Source organism: Vicugna pacos, chromosome 14 (assembly GCF_048564905.1).
Source record: "Vicugna pacos chromosome 14, VicPac4, whole genome shotgun sequence".
Lineage (NCBI taxonomy): Eukaryota > Metazoa > Chordata > Mammalia > Artiodactyla > Camelidae > Vicugna > Vicugna pacos.
The window spans coordinates 73750083-73768702 of NC_133000.1; the positions used below are offsets into that span (position 1 = coordinate 73750083).

Here is an 18620-nt window from a genome sequence, read left to right on the forward strand (position 1 = left end):
GTGGCCACATCCTAATAATAGAAGACACAGAACATTGACTCAGCTGATGAATTCACCCACTATTTCCTCACCAAATATATACATATACATACAGAGAGAGAGAGAGGAAGAGAGAGAGAGGAAGTGAGAGAGAGAAAAATCTACTCAGCTGATTGATTATAGGTTGTAGGAGAAAGAGTTCATGAAAAATAGTAACTTAGCAGGACAGTTTGCACAAAGCCTCGTTAGGAAATGAAGTGACAGTCCTGAAATAACTGTGACACTGCATCCAGAAAGGCAAATATAATTAATAATTTGAAAGAGTTTGCCAAATAATTTAAACTCTAAACTCTCCCTCTTCATTTTGTCCTTGTTGCTGGCAAAATCATAATTCTGAATGAAGGAAAATGATACTTTAATTTTGTCATTAATAATCCTGTTTATGAATGTTTCAGTGAATCAGATTAAAGAGTTATAAAATCTTCACTCACTCCCCTGTCTGCACATACAGCCATCATGTTGTGGAACATTTCAGGGAATTGCTTTCCCTGGAAATCTAGTCCATCAGAGGGAAAAATGCGTAGATATCAACCTTTAGATACACACTCCTGGCCCCAAGCCTCCCCCACCCTCAGCATGACCCAGGCCCCCAGTCCCATCCCAGGCCCCTCCCCCAGGTGCACGACCCTCTGAAGCCATCTGGCCTTGACTCTGCCAGCAGCACCTTTCCCCATCGGCTGGTATGGGTGTGAGAAGCCCCAGCCTCCCTGCCTGTGTGCTTTGGACATTTTTTACAGAATCTTGAGGCCTGGAGAGAACAACTATCTTTGCAAAGATGCAAAGCTAATGGGCAGTTACTAATCACAGGCACACCTTGGAGATGTCTCGGGCTCCATTCCAGACACCTCAATAAAGTGAACATCACAGGAAAGCAGGTAGCACATTTTTTGGTTTCCCAGGACATGTGAAAGTTCTGTTTACGCTGTACTGTCGTCTATTAAGTGTGCAGTAGCATTTATGTCTAAAAATACTGAACATATCTTAATTAAAAAATAGTTTATTGCTAAAAAAAAAGCTACCACTTGAGCCATAGTAGTAACATCACAGATCACCCTAACAAACATAATAATAATGAAAAATTCGAAATACTGAGAGAATTGCCAAAATGTGACACAGAGACATGAAGTGAGCATATGCTGTTGGACTCGTCCTGTGCAGGATTGCCCCAAACCTTCAGTTTGTTAAAAACAGAACAGAACAACGCAGTATCTGTGCTGAGGCACTCAGAAAATCTGGGTTGCAATTTATATTGAAACTTGAACATTCTGTTACCAATCTTTATTTTTAATTATGAAACTAACATATATTTATTGTAAGAAATAAAATAGCAAACAGTACAGAGTGTGTAAGTAAAAGGCGGGGCCTCTCTTAGGCTGGACTCCCTGGAAGCAGTCACTGCTAACAGCTTGTGAACATGGACTTCTATGCTTTATGCATATTTGCTTGCTTAAACAAAAGCGGGGTCACACCCTACATGGTTTTCTGTAAGTTGCTTATTTCATGCAATAATATATCGTGGAAATAGTTTCATGTCAGTACATAAAGATGGTCTCCATTCTTTTTCAGCAGTTACAAAGTATTTTTTTGTACAAATGTGCCCTAATTTATTTAATCAGTCCTCCAATGATACAATGTTGAGCTGTTTCCAGTCCTTCATGATTCAAGATGAAACTGCCACGAGCATCCCAGCGCATCTTCATCTTTACACGTATTGTTTCTGTAACTTATATTCCTAGACCGCAAACTGTTCAGTCAACAGGTTCGCGCATCTGAATTCTGCAATGGCCTCCTCAGTGTCCATGACGTGCAGCTCCGCCCGCGCTCGGCCCTGCCCTCACCTCGTCCGTCTGGTTTCTTCTGAGGACTGACTGTCCACACGGTTGGGCAGTTTCCTGCTGCTGTGTCTCCTTTAGTTCCAGTATCTACCTTGTTCCTATTGTCAGTGGCACAGCATTTCCCCACATTATTGCTTATCATTTCACCGAGTCCGCTTTCAGGAAGTCACGTCTGCCTGTGTTTCCCCTTACAGCATCTGATTCTTGGGCCGTACTTGCCGTCTCAAGCTAAGATGGGAGAAATATGCTCCTATATTTTCCCTTAATTCTTTTACAGTTGTATTAATTAGCTTTAACTCTTTAATTAATATAGAATTTAATAAACACAGAGTTTTTGTACCTTGCGTAAGTTAGAGTTAAAAGTCTCCAAATTTATTACTTAAAAAACCAGTTTGCAATATAAAAAACTTTTCCTATGCCTCATACTTCACACAGACTGCCTTCCAGAGGTTCCCAGCGGCTCACACCATGTAGGGCCTCTCCTAGGTCCTGCCCGTCAGGGAGTGGGGCTCACCCTGAGAGCCATCGCCCTGTGTCTCCTCACCAGGCTCTCTGGGGCCTGGACCCTCTTCCACGTGCTTGTTCCTGCTGCTGCCTCTGCTGCCCTCCTTTGGTTTATATCGATCTAATTTGTTTTTTGGCATCATTTTCTTTTTGATATTTCTGTGTTTTTTTATTTTAGGTTTGTGTCCTTAAGCAGAACACTGTAATTTTGCTTTATAATCTAGCCTGAGAGACTTTTTTCCCCTGTTTTATCCATTTATATTTATTGACATAAGTACCTTGTTTGCTCGCATTTCTAGCTTTTTGTTTCTTTTTGTTTCCTTACTTTTTTCACATTTATATTGTTTTCTTTAACAAATGAAGAAAATCCTTGGAAACTGTGCTTCAAATCCATCCTTCATTTGTTTACTTTGACTCTCTTGAAATTCCCCTTTTACAAAACAGGAAACAGATGAAGCCCGACAGTAAAAGGAGATGTTAAGATAAAGGAAAGCAAAGAGAGGGAAGACAGAAGCTCCTAGAAATAGGGTTTCCCGCAGCCTGCAGCCCTCAGACTTCATTTGAAGTGCCACCAGCTTTGCTAAGTGTTTAAGTGGAGGCTGGGGGAGGAGGCGGGCAGAGAGGCCCTCACGGTTCTGACGAAGACCAGACCCAGGCAGCTGGGCAGGCAGACGTCCCAGCGCTGGGCCTCCCGGGGAGGCTGTCACTGCTCTGCCCTATCCTTTGCAAGAAGACAGACACAGAAAGCGTATGGCCAGCTCACTACCTCTGGATCCCAAGACAGAATGGTGATCTGAGGGTCAGAGCCAAAATCCAAGCACAGCTCTCTCACAAGTGGACTCCAGGCCCTGCCTGCAGTTCCCAGGGCCTCCGCTTCTGTGAGGCACCGACACCCAGCCATGGAATCCCTCAGTCGAAAATCCCTTTCCTGCCCTTGGGGTGACAGCTTTGAACCAGCAAGACCTGCTGTGAACTGTCTGCTTGTGTTTTTCCCTGACAGACCCCTGCCTTCCAGCCTTGGGAATGTAAGGGACTCAGCATCCAGTCGGGAACAGGGGCAGCAGGACAAAACCAAGCTGTTTGAAAATGATAGGTTTAGGGGGGAAGGAACTCAGTTTTATAGGGCCAGGAAGTTGGAAGATGGTCCAAGGAAGCCCCAGTAAGCCCCTCCCGAGCAGCTTCCTGAAGACCAGATGCCTCCCACCCACCCACCGTCCAGTCAGGGGGTCTGGGGCCTTTGCTGGCCCAGCACAGACAGGATACATGCGACTCACCTTTAAAATTCTAGAACATATGAAGCTCACTGACTTGGGAAAGAAAGAGCACTGATTCCTTCTCTTCCAGAGCAGCGTCTGCTAAGGGAACTGTGCACATTTCTCAAGGTGCGGAAGGGTGGCACCCCAGCTCTCCTAGGCAACTCTTCAAGCTCCCCCCACCCCCACCGCCAGTTTAAATGTTAACAACTTGCAAATATTTTGAAGGAAGTTTTCAAATCTTCATCCTCCTTACCCTTCTCAAATCATACTCATTTACCCCTAAATCCAAAGTGAGAAACGATTTAACTGATTTGGTAACTTTTCTCCAAAGTCGGATGGGTTTCTACAAGACCAGCCATAAAACCCAGTGGCCGTCCCAGAGCTGCTGGGCCTCAGCTCACTATGCTGCTCTAACCTCGTGCCCCAAGCCCAGTAACCTGCACACGCGAGAAGGGACAGAAACAGAGCAAACACACGCAACAGGGCACTGCTGACATCATCAGTGCAGAGGCTGTGATGGGACCCCGTGGACCCGAGTATCACCCCAGGCTCTCTCGGTCCCTGTGAACCTCCATCGCTCATTTGTAGGGAGAGATGAACCCGTTCCCAGAACTCATGTCAGGTTAAATGTTTGCAAAAATTACTATAAAAGTGCCTACTATTTACTTGGCAAGCAATAAAATATTACTTCTTTCTTTCCTTCTTTAACATATTCATCTGCCACACAGAATAAAAACACTAGCCAAAAAATCTCTACTAACTCGAAAGACATCTGTACCCCCAAGTTCATAGCAGCACTGTTTACAATAGCCAAGATATGGAAGCAACCTAAGTCCCCATCAATGGACAAACGGATAAAGAAATTGTGAAATAGATGTTCAGTCATAAAAAGAATGAAATCTTGCTGTTTGTGACAACATAGCTGGACCTCTAGGGCATTCTGCTAAGTGGAAGACTCAGACAGAGAAAAACAAATACTGTCTGATCTCACTCCTCTGTCAAATCTTTAAAAAAAGAAAAACAAGCTCACAGATACAGAGAACAGAGTGGTGGTTGGAGGCAGGGGTGGGTGGTGGGAAAATGGGTGAAGAGAGTCAAATGGTTAAAAAAAACAATTAAAGTAAAGACAGAGCCTTTAACACGTATACAACCATAAATTCTGCTTACCTAAAACCCTTCCTAGTGGGCAAGTAGTACCTGAAGGCAAGTACCCACCCCAAGGATTCCACAGTCTCAGTGTGTGGTGTGTGCGCATGGGGGACAACAACAGAGCAGAAGAAGCTGTTACAGCTCTCACCGGAGGGCACTGCACAAGGACAGGGTGACACTGTCACACAGTAACCAGAATCAAGAGTTTAATTACTGAGCTAGTCTTGCACCACCATGGGTGTGTTGGCTAAGAGCCTACTGCATGTCAAGCCTTCAGCACCAACAGGGGTGTAATCCTTCAGGTGTAGAGTTTAAGGTGAAAGATAATCCAATAGGCTCTCTGCGAAGGTTTTAGCCATTTAGGACACTAGAAAAAAACTTTAATGTGGCTGATTGGAAGCCATAGGACTCCATCACTGTGTTTATTGGGGTGGCATTTCCACTTACCCCTTCAGCTATATATAAGTTTGAGGATCTTTGTGATCATATTGGCCACCCTTTGATGGGTTGTTTGTCTGATTATATCTTAACTATATTGTGCAAACAAATAAAACTGTACGAATTCAACTCCTAGCATTTTAGATGAAACACTGATTTGTGCTTTGTGGTCCCCCTGATACAAACACTGTGGAAGCTCAGGGACGTGGTTACCATCCAGGGAGGAGGTGTCAAGAGCCTCAGTTCCCTTCTCTTCCAAGTCTTAACGATTCTGCAGCAAAGGAAGAAGTCCTGTTCCACCTCTTTCCCTGAGATACCTGGACAACCAGACTCTATCTGCAGGCAGTTTCCAGCACAGCCTTCAGGGAGGGATGAGGACAGAAGAGAAAAAACAAAAACAAAAACAAAAACGCTGGGATTTGGCGTGTGTCCTGCAGGCCCAGCACCATGCAGCACCAACAAGCCCACTGGTTCAGACTGCAATCGCAGAAGCACCGATTTAGTGTAAAATACTTTGACCTATTTTAGAAAGATTTTCAACAACAAAGTTGAAACAGCAAAAGATTTCTGATTAATTAAGTAGACATTTCTCCAAACAAGAAGTACAAGTAGCCAAGAAGCCCATGAGAAGATGCTCAATGTTATTAGGATATGCAAGCCAAGACCTCGATGAGACCTCCCTGCACCCCTGCCAGAATCAAAAGACAGAAGATAACAAGCATTAAGGGGGATGTGGAGATGGACGCTCTGCTTGGGGATGTGAAGTCCTGCAGCCAGTTTGGAAAACAGCCTGGCTGCTCCTCAAAGAGTTAAACAGAAATTAGCATACGACTTAACAATCCCACTGCTAGGTACACACCGAAGAGAATTAAAAACACATGTCCACACAAAACTTGCACAAGGATGTTCCATCAACTGATGAACAGATGAACAAAATGTGATGTAAGCACATAGAAGAATATCACACAGCCATAAAAGGAACCAAGTTCTGATAGGCGCTGCGTTGTGCACAAACATGGAAGACATGATGAACAGTGAAAGAGGCCAGGCACCAAAGGCCACGCAACATATGATTCCATTTGAAGGAAATGTCCAGAACAGGCCAGCCCTAGAGATGCAAAGTAGATTAGTGTTTGCCAGGATCCGGGGGGAGGAGAATTGGGGAGGAATAGCTGAGTGTGGTGTTTTTGGTGGGGCATTGATGAAAGTCTTCTAAAATTGGATTTGGTGATGATTGTGCAAACTGAATATTGCAAAACCACTGAAATATACCCTTCAAAAGGGTGAATTTTATGTTATAAAATTATGTCTCAATAAAGCTCAATAATTATATGACCAATTCCAAATAAGGTAGAATTGTCAATGAATTTAGAGACTCCATTTCCCAGGCATTCTAGTAAACTGGTATCTTACTGTTCTTGCCTAAGGAAAGTGTTTGTTTCCAACGTGTATTTTTGATCCAGCAGGAACTGAAAATGAAATTTAGCAAGACCACATCTTGGACCCAAAAAGTGAAGCTGTGGGTAGGACTCAGGACCTAAAGTGGGAAAAGAAGACAGCGTGAGAAGTGGTGATGGGAAAACACGCGGCCACCACGGTTCCCTGGTGCCAGAGCCACACTAGTCCTCAGAGACGCTGACCCCGCCACTATCACACAAGGACAGCTGTACATACCCATGAGTCAGCACTCCAAAACTGAGTGTTCACACAAGGTATTTGACCAGATGATGCAGCAAAACTATTTTATGGTCTTCTCAGGCTGATAGCTGGAAATAGATTATGCAGAGTAATTCCGGGAGTTAAAACCTTTTGAATTAGATTTCTTTCTCTAGCTACTAATACTTACTCTGTTACCATGTTTTGTGCTGTTGTGGATTTGCTTATTACTCCCAGGTGTATTTGTGTAATTGCCTTAAAAATCTGTGATTGTTACTTTAACAAATATCTAAATAAATCAGATTAAAACTCCTCAGTGTGATGAAATTATAACCTGACTCCACAATACATGACTAAAGATGTAAAAAGAACTAGCAGTTCTTGGTTGGAGCAGTTAAACACTGCTGAGAGGGTCCCAGACTCTGCTGACTCTCTCAGTAAAGCCCAGGTAAGAGCACGCTTAAACTATTCAACAGCAATGAGCATCCATCCTACGGTAAAGGCCTCCAAAAAATGATTAAAGGACCTGTTCATTCAGCAACAAACTGTGTATGTGCCACGCATCATGGCAGGCCTGGGGTTTCAGATCAGGAGGACAGACGTGTGCCCCCAGGAGACAGACCCCTCTTAGTACGTCTGTCCATAATGTTGCAGTACATGGTTACTCTGGGCTGGGTTTAAGTCATATGGCAGATTTAGGTTGAAGTCTCTACTAAAATGAAAGAGAACAAGAAGCTCGTTTCACTCTCTGTACACAAAGCCTTTAACGCATCCTTGAAGGTCGACAGTGTCCCCTTTCAGGTTTCTGGGTCCAAATGGAATCATCCCAGGTTCTTTCCTGCTCCGTGTAGGCAGGCTCTTCAGTTGATGGTGTTTAAAATCAGGGACCTGGAGTCAGGCAGACCTGGGTGTGAACTCTGACTTCTCTGAGGACTGTGAGATTACTCCACCTCTCTGAAACCCCGGCCGCGGAGCGAGGCTGTGCTAGAGCCTGGCTGTGTGCTTGGCCCTCGGTGCACTGAATGGCGGTCTTTGGAACCCCTGTAGGTTGTCCACGTCCCTTCCCTGTCGGGAAGCCTCAAACAGGGCATGACACTGCTGAGAGTCTTGCGATCACTGCCAAATTTGACAGAAAACGCCCTCTGAGCAGCGATGGTACACTGGGTTTACAAGCCCTCACATCTGCTCCTCCTGTGCAACCCTGGCGATTTAGGGCCGAGGCAGCACTTCTGACGGACAGTCGGCGTTTGTCCCTTGACCCACCCCAGTGCCCACATCACTCCCAGAGCTGAGCGCCAGCAGCCTGGTCTCTGCATTCTTGTCCCAACACAATGACACAAGCAGTCTAGCTTTGACGTTTGAGTCTCACGGCGTCCACTCCAAAATCGGAAAAGAACACAAGGGAAAAAAGATTTGTTACACATGATAAAGTTGTCAAGACATGTCATATTTCTAGAAAAGAAACTTGTCGTCTGTTGAGTTTTGAAACCATTATTCAACTACCTGTGTTTGCTATGGAGACCTAGAAGTTCAGTAAAGAAGCACGACAGGGTCCCTGGGCCCGCGCCCCGCCCCGCCCCGCCCCGCCCCGCCCCCACGCTGCCGGGCCCGGCCCGGGTGTGAGGGGAGGTTCTGGGAGCAGAGCGCTGTCGGGCCCTCCCTCCCTCCCAGGGCCGAGCTCCGAAACGCCCCTCCCGGGGGCTGCGGCAGAGAAAGCGGCTCCGGGGTGCGGTGGTGGGGAGCCGGGGCGGGGGCCCAACCCCAACGGGGGCTGGCCTTGGGGGACCCGACCCCCACCGGGCCCCGCCGGGAGGGCGCCCCGGGCGGCTGCGGGACGCTCGGCCGCCGCGCCTGTGCGGCCGCCGGCCGCGTCTCCGTCAGCCCGGCGGCCGCTGGGCGGCGCCAGTGCCCTTCCGCACGCGGCGCAGCAGGCCCCAGGCGCCGCCGGGCTCGCGGCTCCAGGGAGACCAGGAACGGCCCGGAACCGTCAGGAGCGCGGGAAGCCCCCCAGCAAGCTGACCCTCAAAACAGTGGCCGAAGCGGGAAGGCCCCTGGCTCCCAGGTCCTGCGCCCCGGGCCTCCGGGCGGCCTTCCGACGCCCCAGCGACCAGCCGGGTCCGGCCCGGCCCCCGCGGCCCGGGACCGGAGCCGCGGGGCGGCGGCGCGCCCTCTGGTGGTGGCCCCTGGAGCCGCAGCCCCGGCGCGGGGCCCGCGACCAGAGGACCAGTGTGTTCTGCTCGCCTTCTGCCTGCTTGATGGGGGTGCCGAGGAGCCCACAGCCCCGGCCCCCTAATTAGCCCCTTTCCCCAATATCTTCATCAAAGGTAAGTTGTAGCAAAACACTCACTTGTTCTCAACCAGTATGTACTCAGCAATTCAGAATGCTGAGACCCGGCCAAGGAGGGTGTACCCAGTCCCCACGGGCTTCTTTGGCGCAAGTCAGCAATTCTCCAGCACGGCTTTAGGACAGTTGTTTTTACAATCCGACTCTCCAAATTATGAAATCCAATTTGGGTAAATATTAGATTCCCCAATAATTTTAACAGAATTGTGTTTAGAAGCAGTAGGAGTAAGATCTGTAGGGAGGAAAAAGCTTCCTTCCACACAGCTAGAACCCGCGGCTGGCCTCCGTATCGACCAGGTAAACAGGAGGGAAGCATGCAAGCTTATTTAATATTTTAAGTGTCTGTAGGAGTCTTCAAAGGAAAACGAAAATCTGAAGAGCTTATTAGAGCCAAGAGCTTATGTATCTTTTCAAACAAAGAACCGTAATTCGTGGGGCTGTGACAGTCCAGGGACTCGGGCTGGGGCTGCAGATTGTGGGGCCACGATGGGGACGTGGGAGGGAATTAGTGGGAGACACGGTCTGTTTCAGCAGGTGTGTTTGTAAAGATCCGTCTCCGATGGCTCCCCGTCCCTGGTGACAGAGTGCTCTCCTCTTGGTGCAGAGGGGGCTTCTTCCTCAAGGGAGACTTACGCCCTGCTTTTAGGTAGAAAGGGGAGGGCAGAGAACCCCGCTTGCACCTGCTGTTTCTCAAAATAATCAAGGAGCCAAAGAGGTGTATTTTGGGGTGGCATGCTCTGACCCCCTTCAGGTCCTTACATAAAATGCATGCCAGATAATGTTCCACACGAATCACCGCTTACCAGTGACGCTGTCAGGAGAGGGGTCAGACAGTGGAGTCCACAAAAGGAAGTCGTGTCTCTCTCTCCTGGAGCCCCTTTCCACCTGGGAATGTGTGTGCTGGCACAAGGCACTTTTGCTGTATGTGTGCACGGCGAGGATTGCCTGGTCACAAAAGCCACCTGCAGTCCCTGGCCACCGTCATTGATGTAAAGGTTGTTGTTGCTTCTCTCTCAGAGTCCTTCTTAAGTGTGTCTCCTTCTCCTGACTCTACTCTGAGCTCCGGCTGCCTCTCGTCCTTTCCCTCTTTCTTTCCCCATGTAGCTGAGATGTCCCTTCTACCTCCCCCAGCAGCTCCATTCTGCAACTCACTCTCAGCACAACCAAATCTGATTGTCAAGCTGGACTTACTGCCCTTGTCAGCAGCTCAGCAACCATCCTCTTTTCCTAAATAGGACCCCTTGGCTCTTCCATCCTACTCTACGTAGCTATGTTTGTCCAACATAATACACAGTCCTGGGGCGAGGTGGGGAGGAGGCTCCAGCTGCTAACAAGACCATGTACACGTGGGTGGGTGTAGGCATGTGTGAGTGTGTCTCCAGTTTACATGTCTCACACCTCCTTTCAGCGATATGCTGCTGCTGTCTTTAAAACCTGTCCTTAGCACTACAGTTTAAACAGCAATAATGTATCTTGGAGTAGAAAAGATGTGTGTTAATAAGATACTTACAACACTGGACATCAGCTCTAAACACTGTAACTTACCAGACTCGACTGTGGTTTTCACACATGAATATGTTCTCACATGAAACTTTCCATCTTTCATGTTCCGGCCTCTTGCTCTGCATCCCAGCCTGACTATGTTTCTGTGTTTCCTGAATGAGCTGGGCTTTCTCTCAGCATCCCAGTGACTGCCTTCACTGAGCCAAAGCATCCTTCCATTGTCCACTTTGCCACCCCCCTCCCACTCCCTCACCCTTGGCTCTGCTGGAGGCACTGATAGCACATGAAAGCTGGAATGGACACAACCTCCGGTTTCTAAGCAGGTGCAGGTACAGTCCTAGCGACTGTGGCAGCAGGCACAGCAAGACACAGAGAAGACTGAGTAATTGAGATCTGGTGTTTGGATAGAGGTTAATTCAAAATCTGTTGAATTGTCATTGTAAAACAGCAACAGGATGTCTACAAATCATGGGCTTCTTAATAATTATTCATGTCCTTGCAGCAAGAGTCTGCCAATCCTTAGATTCCCCTCCTGTGGTAACCTTGTCACATTGCTCCTCAATCCAGCTAGAAAGATGGTTGTTCTCCCTTCAATTTTGAGTAATTTTGAGGAAGAAGCCCCCCCCACACCAAAAATTCTTGAGAAACTACTAAAGATGTTTAATATTCTGGCCATACTGAAAATCTGTGCCTTGTTTTCCTGACTGTATCTCATGGACTAGTTTAAGAAAGGAATCATTAAAAGAAACAGCAACACAGAGATTTATACATATGCAATTTCACAAAACTTAGTTTGGCATGAAAATATCAATGTGCAGCTGTTGCCCAGTATTTGGTTGACTTCAGACAAGTGAACACACCAGAAGAATCATGGGTTAGGGGTTTAGAACCCCTTGGATGGAATTGTATTATTGTCTAATATGATTCATGACTTGATTGAGGATATCGGAGTTCTGTTCCCTTTCTGTGCATGATTCTTCATTGTCTTTGTTTGAAGACAGTGGAAATTACTCCTGCAGGACAACAGGCAATTTGAGGGCATAAGGAAAGTGCCCTACCCGCTATCCCATGCCATTTGCTGGCTGTTGGCCTCTATCACTCTTGAGACACCCAAGCTGTGCCGTCTGACTGGTGCATTTAGGTCACAGGTTCAGGTGTGAGGGAGGTGGAGGGAGTGTTGTGCCCAATACACACACCTACTCACCCTTCTTGTACATCTTTCTAAGTGCTGCTACCTAAAATAGTGTGACCATTCCTGCACATGACAAGTCCGATGAGCCCCGTGGACACTGGCTACTGTTTTACCTCATGACCCTGTAGAACCCTGAAGATGAAGGCAGCAGTTAGAGAGTCAACATGGAAGACGGGGAGGGCAAATCCAAACCCAGCGTGAGTTATTCCAGGGAGAAAAGAGCGCTGTCCTTCTGTGGCAGGAGCCCAAGGTAGTCAACCTGGCCTGCAGTCGCTGACTGGGCCTTGGTACCCGGGACCCTGAGGGCACAGGGCTGGCCACCTGGTTACCCAGCATCCAAAGTGAAGGGAGGCCATGCCACCTTCTCACTAGCACTGTGGCCACAGAAGAAAGAGGAGGTGCTGGGGAGGGATGAGGAGGGCAGCGGGAGGGGAAGGGAGGAGGAGGAGGTGGGGACAGTTCTGGACAGCTGATGAGTTTGTCACCTGGCCAGGCTGAGGCTGGCCCGGAGCTGCTGGCAAACAGGCCGTACCCCTGAGGGTAGGTGGGGAGTGGGTGTTAGTAATTCCTAATTCTTGGTTAGGTTTCAACATATGAATATGGGAGGACACAAATATTCAGTCTACAGCAGCCACCTAGTTCATTCTTGTACTTTTTCCTTCTGTACCTACTGTCACCTTCTGCTACATTGTCATCCCTGGTCTTGGAGTGAGCTCCTGAGGTTAAACCTTCCATCAACCTATTTCCCCACCATGCTTATGAACTCATTAAAATAAACTAACATGGCTTATAAGTATTTCCAGCAACGACATCTGATAAAGAAATGAACTTAACTCGTCTGTTCTGGGCCCAATAATAAAATTGTACTGTAGCCAAGGATACTGCACGCCCCTGAGAGAGCAAAGGACTCTGAACGATCCAGCCCCTCAGTAAATCCCTGTCTCAGGAGACCCCTGGGACTCAGAGTCCATCCCGCAATGAAGTGATGTCGCCACACCCTGCGAGGGGAGGTGAGTGACGTGCCACAGGGGAAGGTACTCTGAAAAAGGAGAAATCGTGTATGGATATTGGTTATTACTTAAAGATTCCTGGGGCTTTTAAATTAAAGGTTTCCAAGGTTTAGGTTCCTCAGACAGTCAAATGTCACTGCAATTGTCTTGATTTGTGTGCAGTGGAGAGGATTCTGGAGCTACAATCAAGAGCAGGAAAGAACAAACTGGAAACAAGTGATAAATTGTGCTTTCAAGGGCATGTGTTTACCTTATTAAATCCTTGTGCAGCAAAGCGTTTAATACCTGAAGACATTTGGAGAGCCTGGCCTCACGGTGTGAAATAAAAGATGTATGAACTTCAAACACATCTGGGAAATGTCAGTATGAATCAGTTACTGAGGGCTTATAATACAACTACATTCAGTGTTTTATTTTGTCTTTTTAAAAGTGGGTTTGATGGAAAGAAATCTTAGGTTATATTGTGATTTTACTAATTATTCATCTCAAATGTATGAGTTTAGGACATATGAGTTAGTAAAGACTGTACACAAAGAAGCTAAAAAATAAAAAATAAAAGAAGACTATGCATGAAATGGGTTACGGCAAATCATCTGGCCGGCCTCACCACCACAGAGACAATGCAGGCCTATCTAAGGGTCCAGAAGCTTGGTTTGGCAGCCTGGTCACTGCTTTTGGCATTCCATAGTGCTGAGTGGGACTGGAGGCAAGCAACAGCTGTCTTGTTGCAGAGACCTCAAACAGAATGGAGCAGACTGTCTAACCTCGAGAGGGACTCAGATCTCCATGCTGCTCGTTGTGTGTCTCAGCTTATTAGCAAGACTGCTGCCACAGCTGCTGCCACAAGTAATAAAGTAGTGTAATTTAATGCAATGCAATATATGCCGATACGTACATGTTAATTACAATTTCAAGAATATGTTCAGCATTATTCTAAGCACTGTTTGTGAATTATCTCATTAAGTCCTCACATGCCTCAATCCTATGAAGTACAAGCTATTTTACAGATGAGGAAAATGACACGCAGAGAGGTTGATCCCTCTGCCCAGGATCTGAACCAAGGCAGTCTAACTCCAGAGCCCTCTTTCCCACCAGACAGCACACTTGCTGCCTCTCCTGATGTGGCCTTGCAGGGTGGTTCTGTTTTTTCATAGGTCTTCCTATGAAACAGACAGTGTTGTAATGACTATCCTTAATGAGGCAGGTCATTCTGCACATATGCAAAATGCATCTCTGTGTTTCCCAGAATTGGAAGTGTTAGGGCAGAGTATGTACACTTTGTTTTGGGAGACACGCCAACTTGTTCACCATAGAGAAAATGTCAGTATCACTCACAAAAACAACATATGAAGAGGCCTGTTTCCCCACACTTTTGCCAACAAAGTATCACCAACATTTTTGATCTTTGCTGATTTACGAAGAGTAATATCCCACTGTTTTAATTTTTCTTATTATGAGTGAAGTTGAGCTTTCTTTCAGATGTTAAGAATCAATTTGCATTTCTTCTCCTATGAACTGTATTTTCATATCATTTCCCCATTTTTCCCTCTTCAGCCATTGGTCTTTTTATTTTAGTTTACTCATATGTATGTTTATTACATCTAAAGGAGGTTTGCATCTTATGGTAGGTTTCAAATTTCTCCCTAGCTTGTCTTTTGACTTCATTTGCTGTTTGTCTGTCTACTTAAAAAATTTTTTTGGTAATGAGAATGCATTGCCTTCATTTTAAAAATTTAACTTAATATTGGGGAAGAAAGGTTCAGTTCACGTCACCTCCATTTCCACTGCTTACAGGTCACTTGATTTTTCACTTGGGTAGTACTGACTGATTAGTCCCTCTACTCCTTCCTGATTCTTGCATCTTTGCACTCGTTAATTGCAGTTACATATTTCCACAGCTGCTTCCTTCTACTAGACTGAAAATTTTACATGTAGAGATTGTTCTCTGAGTTAGCTCTCTGACGTAGTGCATGTAACTTTTTCATTTTTACCTATCTGTAGCTCCATCTTGTCACAGGGTCAAGTAAAACGTATTTGTCAAATTAGGTTTCTTTTTGCATTCAACTTGTCAAAGAAGGTTTTTTTTTTTACAGCTTTATTGGGATATCTTTCACACACTGTAAAATTTAGAGTGTAGAGTTCAGTGTCTTTTGGGTTTTCACAGAGCTATGCAGGAATCACAATCCATTTTAGATCACTGTCACCATCCTAAAGGAAATCTCGTACCTTTTACTTGTCACTTCTCATCTGCCCAACCCCACCCCTCATGCCAGCTACTGACAACCACCAATCAACTATCTATCGCTGTTGATTTGCCTATTCTGGATATTTCACATAAATGAAAAAAAATATCCAAGTGGGGAGGGTAGAGCTCAGTGGTAGAGTGAATACTTAACATGCACGAGGTCCTGGGTTCAATCCCCAGTACTTTAATTAAAAAAAAACAACTAATAATAAAAAAATAAATAAGCCTAATTACCCCTCACCCCAAATATTCAAATGACATTTGCACTTAAAGGAAGATTTTATTCAAAAGTAGGGAGCTATCAATACAGGTATAGGGGCCAATTTGACAGAAATTTGCAGTGAGGGAGAAATTGGGTTCCACTCAGAATGCAGGATGGGCGAGTGGGAACTACAGCCAAGGAGTGGGATGGGGGTCCGTGAGTGAAAACTGCTAAGAGGAAACACCAGGGGTAAGGGGGATTCTAACTGACCTAACAGGATTCTTGCCGAAGGCAGACCAAGGTGATCAGATACCGCCAGGAAGATTACAGGGGATGAGGAGTATACAGGGTGTGGGACTGTGGCTAAGCTAACTTACTGGAATTCTTGCAAAAACTGGACAACACAGAGAGATACATGGAAGTAAGACAGGCCTAGCTGAAAAAAGGTTCAGGGGAGTCTGAGCAGATTTTGGTCCACGAGAGAATCTCTGTCAGTGGAGTTATACAACACGAGGCCCTTTGGGACTGGCTTCTTCCACTTAACATAAGGTTCACACATGTCAACATTTCATTCATCTCTGCTGCTGAATAACGTTCCATCGTATGGATCCAAAGTCTTAACAGATCCACTTCAGTTCTTGTTCTTGATCGCAGTGTCTTTTACCTGCATCTGAGGGATGAGCCTCTGGGTTTTGCCTGAAGACACTGAAAGGGACACTTGGCCACTGCGAGGACGCGAAGAGCATCTACACCACGTGCCAGGCCCCGGCGTGAGCTCACTTAACCGCACGACCAGCCGCACAGGTAGTTCTGGCCATTTTACCCGAGACACAGGAGTCACACCTGGATCCAAGGACACGATGTAAGTGGGGCTGAACTTGAACCCAGCCCCGCGGCGGCCAAGTCCCCACTTGGAACGCGTTAATCAGCCAGTGGCGCACGGACACGTCATTGGCTGCGCGTCCGCGGGGGCTTGAGTCTCAGAGGAAAGACGTCCACAGCTCCTCACGAACTCTAGCAACCCAAGGGGCAAGAGAGGGCCTCGGAACCAACGGCGCGATCCCCGTTTCCAGCGCCAGAGGGGACGCATTTGCGGGTGACTTCCGGGGCGGGGCCAGGCCGGGAGCGGAAGTTTCCGGGCGGCGCGCGCGGCCGGGCTGGGTCGAGGCCTGGGCGCGGGGCGGCGGCTGTGGCGGCGCGGGGGCGGAGTCCGCCCGGCGGCAGCACGAAGTGGGGCGCGCGCCGGACCGCGGCCACGCAGCAATGAACCTGGAGCGGCTGCGGAAGCGCGTCCGGCAGTACCTGGACCAGGTGGGCGGCATAACCCGTGGAGCGCGAGCCAGGGCTCGTAGGGCAGCGCCTCCCGAGCCTGATCCTTAGGGGCGGTTGCCCGCGGAGTCTTGGCGACGCGCGGCATTCGGACCTGGGCTTTCGTTCTGGTGTAGAGGCCCCGAAGGGAGGGGTCTAGCCCCCAGCCCTCTGCAGAGGGGGGAGCTGAGGAGCAGCGAGCTCGAGGCCGTCTCGGCACACGGCGAGCCTTACACGTGTTCAAGCCCCGCTCTGAAGCCCGCCCAGAGCCGGGGCACTGAGATGCTCCGTACATCCTTCGTGCGAAGTGGAAGTTGAAGGGTTATTTTAGGAGGAAAGTTGAGGAGTGGCCTTTGAGTTTAGGTAGCTAATAGAAAATTTTCGAAAAGTTTAGTTGTAATTCTTATTTGGTCGAATTTAGAGGAACAAAGATAAAAACAAACTTGTAGTCTCAAAATCAGTACTTTTAAAAGTTCACAATAACTACCTTCGTTCCCTGCACTACCCTTGAATGAACAGCAAACAATGTTTAAGGGAAAGAATTGTGCCCAGAATCAGCAGCATCAGTTTAATCTACGATGTCACTTCGTTTTTGCAAAATGTATGCTCTCCTGATAAATTAGAAACCAAGAAGGGGAGGGAAAAGGGTGTTCTGTGTGAACTGTTCAGAATTGGATGTGAAATGTTGCCAATTGTTTGCACACACTGAAGGGCTGTATGTTGGTTTGCCACGAGTCAGATGACTTGAATAAATGCTTCCTGAGCACTTTTTCTCTGGCTCGGGGATGTAGTGAGCAGTGAGACAGGCCTGTTTCCATCCTGTGGGCGCTTTTGAGCAGATGTGTGAACATCCGTGCAGCCTCTTGCCAGGTTGACTGGCAGCAGAGCTCTGGGTTGGCATCCAGGAGGACTGAGGTTGCTAGCTGGTGGCTAGGGCTAGATGTTGCAAAATGGTAGTTTAAATGGTCTACTATTTCACTTACCTGTCCATACATTTTTGCAATGTGTAAGTTTTGTTTAAAATGTACCTTTTTGAACTGTATATATCAGAGCTCTTAAAATAATATTTTTATTGTACCACTGAACTAAAACTCACCTAGCCGCAAATGAGATAGAGGTATGATTGATAGACCCCCTACTACATGTAAAAAGCTATTATGTTGAGATGTTGACTTATTATGTAGCATTCTAATAATATTAAGATATCTGTGTAAAATTATTGAAATAACAGGGCAATTACTACCTTTTTTTTGGATGCAGCAACAGTATCAAAGTGCTTTATTTTGGGCGGATAAGGTAGCTTCACTCTCTCGTGGTAAGTAACAAATTCTAATTTTTCTGATTTCTCTATTAAAAACCTGTCTCCTTTACCTTGAACTTCTGACCATTTGTGTGAATTTCCCTCCAGAGGAGCCCCAGGACATTTACTGGCTGGCTCAGTGTCTTTACCTGACAGCCCAGTATCACAGAGCCGCTCATGCACTTCGGTCACGAAAATTGGACAAAGTAAGTGATTGTATGAACCTCAGAGCTTTTGAAAATGTCATGAGGTTAGTATTTTAGGTATATGTTCTTTTCATGTAAAAATATTTTAAAGGATTCAATTTTTCTTATTAAATGAAAAGAGAAAATTTCTTATTCCTAATCTGTCACCTTGTTTTTCCCTCTTCACACCACCCTACTTAGTCACCAAGTTTTGAAAGTTCTGTTTTCTAAATAGTTCTGAAAGTGTGGATATTCCTTTCCATGTCATCACTCATATATTTCAGGCCTGTAATTTGTCTGTTTTGTTGTTGAAGCCTCTCTCCTTTCTCAAAAGGACATGTTTCCCACACCCCACCTTTCCTGTCTCTGGTTTACCTTTTAAACTTACACAGGGTGGTCTTCCTAAAACACAGGTATGATTATATCGCTCACAGTGTCACTCAGTGATTTCCCA

General features: G+C 46.6%; 1 protein-coding gene across 5 annotated transcripts in view; it reads left to right on the forward strand.

Annotated features, from left to right (window-relative positions):
• Positions 1–16053: 16053 nt before the first annotated feature.
• The window catches only part of CDC16 (cell division cycle 16), a 35807-nt gene continuing 33240 nt past the window's right edge, over positions 16054–18620 (forward strand). For 2 of the 5 annotated variants that reach the window (XR_012080152.1, XM_072976620.1), the window contains exons 1-3: positions 16488–16684; positions 17942–17996; positions 18090–18187. Coding sequence is in view for 3 of the 5 variants with exons in the window: in XM_072976620.1 (XP_072832721.1) it covers positions 16637–16684; positions 17942–17996; positions 18090–18187 (201 nt within the window). In the remaining 2 variants the exon portion in view is untranslated. Of the gene's footprint in view, positions 16236–16485; positions 16685–17941; positions 17997–18089; positions 18188–18620 lie in introns of those variants that run through there. The other 3 variants (XM_072976623.1, XM_072976622.1, XM_072976621.1) reach the window with 3 other exon arrangements.